This window comes from Colobus angolensis, unplaced genomic scaffold (assembly GCF_000951035.1).
Source record: "Colobus angolensis palliatus isolate OR3802 unplaced genomic scaffold, Cang.pa_1.0 Scaffold28, whole genome shotgun sequence".
NCBI classification, from domain to species: Eukaryota; Metazoa; Chordata; class Mammalia; order Primates; family Cercopithecidae; genus Colobus; species Colobus angolensis.
In genome coordinates this window covers 8,382,397-8,386,801 of record NW_012116043.1, presented here as the reverse complement: position 1 = coordinate 8,386,801, position 4,405 = coordinate 8,382,397, and the positions used below count along the sequence as shown (strand labels likewise).

At 50.8% G+C, this 4,405-nt stretch overlaps 1 protein-coding gene across 1 annotated transcript in view; it reads right to left on the bottom strand.

Moving 5' to 3' along the window:
* GCN1L1 (GCN1 general control of amino-acid synthesis 1-like 1 (yeast)) overlaps positions 1-4,405 on the bottom strand; it is a 75,122-nt gene that overhangs the window by 25,045 nt on the left and 45,672 nt on the right. The window contains exons 35-36 of the mRNA XM_011948601.1: positions 3,587-3,793; positions 2,353-2,573 (exon numbers count right to left, since the gene is read on the bottom strand). Coding sequence (XP_011803991.1) covers positions 2,353-2,573; positions 3,587-3,793 — 428 coding nt within the window. The remainder of the gene's footprint in view (positions 1-2,352; positions 2,574-3,586; positions 3,794-4,405) is intronic.

The window sequence follows — 4,405 nt, the reverse complement described above, 5'->3', positions numbered from 1 at the left end:
CAGCATGGTCTCGATCTCCTGACCTCGTGATCCGCCCGTCTCGGCCTCCCAAAGTGCTGGGATTACAGGCTTGAGCCACCGCACCCGGCCTAGGTTATTTTTAAAAAGAGTTTTCCTGGGGGGAAAAACTTTAAAGCCACAGAAGAGCTTTACAGCTCTCGGATTTCCTGACTTAGGGTTGTGGCTCTTGTCAGAGGCCTGTTTCTTGGCATGAAAGCACAGAAACTATAGAAAGATCCAACTGCCAGAGGGAGAGTTGGCCAGGCATGGTGACTCACAACTGCAATCCCAGTGCTTTGGGAGGCCAAGGCAGGAGGATCACTTGAACCCAGGAATTCGAGGCCAGTCTGGGAAACATAGCGAGACTCCGCCACTACAAAAAAAAAAAAAAATACAAAAATTAGCCAGGTGTGGGGGCGTGCTCCTGTGAGAATGGTTTGAGGCCCAAAGTTCAAGATCAGCCTGGAGGACAGAGCAAGACTCCATCTCAAATGTTAAGAAAAGCAGAGTCTTAACCCTATCCCTGGCATGGGGAGCTCACAGGACAAGAGCTGTGGCTACCCAGGATCCTTGCTGAGGCTGGTTTTCACATGAAGCTGGGAAGAGAGACAGAGGGAGTAGTCTTACCAGCTTTGGTCCGCCAGGATTCCTCCTCCAGGGCAGCCAGTAAGGAGGGGAGCACCAGCTTCACCCCGTGAGCACTCAAGTTGCTCATCACAGCCTTAGCACAGTCATCTGCAGCCTCAAGGGAGGAGAAAAGACGTTCAGGGGCCTCCTCGCCCAAGCAAGAGGCAAGCCTGACACCAGTCCTAGTGTTCCTCCTGTGACTAATGCGTACTGGGGTTCTACTATGTCAGACCCTGTGCCAAGGCCGGCAAACACAGTTGGGAACACATCTCATAAAGTGTCGATACTGTTCTCCCGAGCAGTCTGGGGACTTACCTCACGCACATACTGGTTTCCATCCCCAAAGCACAGGAGCAGATGGGGCAACACGTGAACCACGTAAGGCTCAAAGAGCTTCCCCAGCATGGTGCAGAGCATCTCAAAGGCAAAGAGGGCTCCTAGGGGAAAAGAAGGTGGGACGGCTGGGAAGAGAATGTCCCCTGGGGGTAGTAGCCACAGAGAACAGAAGGGACGGCAACCTCCCTGCCACCTCCCACCCCTCTAGAAGCAGGACAGCCGTGGGACTAGTGGCTGCCCCATGAGGAAGCAGCACCCTCTGCCTCAGCCCAAGAAGCCCTAGAGCAGGAATGTGGCTGGGTGGAAGGGAGGACAGTGCAGGGCAGCCGCCTTCACTTCTTGGCACTAACAGTTAGAAAAGCCAAACTTCAGCAGGGCATGGTGGCTCACGCCCATAATCCCAACACTTTGGGAGGCTGAGGTGGGCAGATCACAAGGTCAAGAGATATAGACCATCCTGGCCAACATGGTGAAACCCCGTCTCTACTAAAAATACAAAAATTAACCAGGCGTGGTTGTGGGCGCCTGTAATCCCAGCTACTCGGGAGGCTGAGGCAGGAGAATCACTTGAACCCAGGTGGCAGAGGTTGCAGTGAGCCAAGATTGTGTCAGTGCCCTCCTGCCTGGGCAACAGAGCGAGACTACCTCTCAAAAAAAAAGAAAAAATTAACAGTAATTATTTTCATGGTGGAGAACTGTGGATAAAATATTTTGGTTTTCTAATTTTTTTAATTAATTAATTTACTTTTTAAAACAGGGTCTTGCTCTGTCGCCCCAGGCTGGAGTGCGGTGGTATTATCACAGCTCCTGGGCTCAAGCAATCCTCCCATTACAGCCTCTCAAAGTCCTGGGATTACAAGCATGAGCCACCAAGCCTGGTCTGTTTTTCTAATTTCCCGAATTTTCTAGGATTAATGTAACTTTTTCACTTTATATATTTTTTTGCCCACAGCCTCAGTAAGCAAAGCAGAGCTATGGTAGACAGTGCGATCACACACGCAAGCTCTTGGGAGCAGACAAACAAACAAAGCAAATCTCCCAAACCAGGCTCTCCTGACAAGAATACAGGCTCTCCTGATGACAGGAGTATTCTTGTCAAGAGCAAGTAGTCCAAGTGGCAAACACTTCAACACTCGTGAGAGGGCAAAAGAGAAGACATGCCTTTCTGAGCCTCAGCTGAGAACTAAGCTAACAAGGACTTGAACCAGTGCACTCTCTAAGATGCTAAGAGAGGCCAGACTTCCACCCCAAAATGGCTCACTTCTCCCCATAAAAATAATTAGGGACTAACGCCCTTATGTTTCCATGTCTAATGTGGGCACTCTGCACCTCTGACTGCACTCAGCCATTTTCTGGTCTGTCCCACACTAGCCCCAGCTGGGATGCTACCTTCTGGTCTGTCAGGGAGTACATGTTGCCAATAATCTGGGCTGCCATCTTCCGCGTGTCCGTGGAACGGTCCTGGAAGGCTCTCTGGACAATGGGCATGATGAGGGCCAGGGACGGGGCATCAATGAAGTGGACGAACTTGGTGTCCAGCAGGGTCTGCAAGCACTTCTGGGTCTTCCTGGAGGGGTCCGTCAGGGCATCCAGGAGGACCGGGGCAATGGCTGTGCACATCCCAAGAGAAGAGAGCCTGGCTGATGCACACCCATGCAGCAACAAGGCCCTGGACCCCCAGAACTAGAATGGATCAGAAGAGAAGAGGATCTGGTGCACCTCCTCCCTGAAGCCCCACAAGTCACCAGCTGGGGAAGACAGGCAACCCACAAAGAACAATCCTTCTTTCACTCCAACTCCTGACCTCAGGTGATCCACCCACCTCGGCCTCCCAAAGTGCTGGATTACAGGAATGAGCCACGGAAATAAAATTTTTGTAAAGCATGTATCCTTAGTAAATTTCTGGTTTGCCCTATCGGTAATGGAGAAGTGTGCTGAGATCTCCCACTACGATATAATGTTATTTGTTAACTTCTCCCTGTAGCTTTATAAATTTTGTTTTATGTATTTTGAGGTTATTCCATACTTTCCAGACTGAAGTACACTGACTGGGCGCTGGCAGGTGAAGCTTAGAATTTAACGAGTGACATGCTGGTCAAGGTGCCTGGCTGGGTTGTGTTCCTAGCGATCGACCTCTTCCCAGTACTAAGAAAGAACCACATCCAGAGAAGTCAGGTTAATCCTAACCCTTCCTTTACCCTCCGCTCTATCAAAGGCCTCCTGGAATGAGACGGAATAGAAAGTTTTCATAGGCCCTAACATTTTGAATGGTGCTGATGTGGTCCAGAGAATGTCATTCAGTTCTGTTGACCTCATGCTCAGCTTCGTGCACAGGGATCTCTTGGAGTCAAACTGCTCCTGAGCCAATGACTCAGTGTCCCTATCTGTATAGCCAATGACATCTGCCCCAGACCAGTGGGAAAACAGAACGAATGCCTCCAAACTACCTTCAAATAATTATTCTAGGAAAAGGGCTTCCCAGGATTTAGAGGCTATTTCACTGTGAACATATTTGTCCTCAGAGGCAAAGATCTTAGCCGAATGGGTGCAAGTTCCCTGCAGTATCCAAAGGCCGCAGGGTTGGCGGGAGACCAGGGCAAGCACCCTTACGGCAGAGGCCTACCCAGGATCTCCGGGTTCCTGATGACAGAGCCGATCTGCCTGAGCGCCTGCTGTCCAGCCTTCTGGACTTTGACATGGGAGTCGGTCAGCACCTCCGTAAGTTTGGGCACGATGTTGGGTAGGCAGGACGACAGCTGCTTAGGAGCACAGTACGCCATTGCCCCAAGAAGCTCCACTGACCCTGTGGATAGCAGACACAAGCCCAGCACTGAATCACTGAGCACAGTCCAGCAACTCACTTGTGCGGGCTACATGGGCAAGGGACAGCTACCCTGGCCCCTGCAGACTGTGCTAAAGCAGTCACTGGGAGGAAGGGAGAGGGGGCTGGCTCTAGCAGAGGGGTCAAAAAAGCTCTTGCAGCCTGCTGAGCAGTGGGATCCCAGGTGAGAGGCAGGGCAGTATGGGAGAAAGAGACCAGGATAGGGGAGACCTGATTTAATCCTTACAGTGAGATTCAAGACCAATTCACTGAATTTCTCTCAACTGTTTCTTCATCCACAAATGAGGAAACTGATTTAATTTGTGTTGTTTCCAACTACAGGGTGAAGCCTGAAGGACTGAGAAGGAGGCTGAGTGGGAGGGCCTTAGATGGTGATCCTCCCCCAATTAGAACAGCTCTACTTTTATCTGTTTGCTTAATAGGATGCCAGGTATTTTAATTATTTATTTTTGAGACAGGGTCTCACGCTGCTGCCCAGGTTAGAGTTTGGTGCCATGATCATAGCTCGCTGCAGCCTCAAACTCCAGGGCTCAAGAGATCCTCCCACTTCAGCCTCCTGAGTAGCTCAGACTAGAGGCATGCACCGCCACAGCTGGCCTT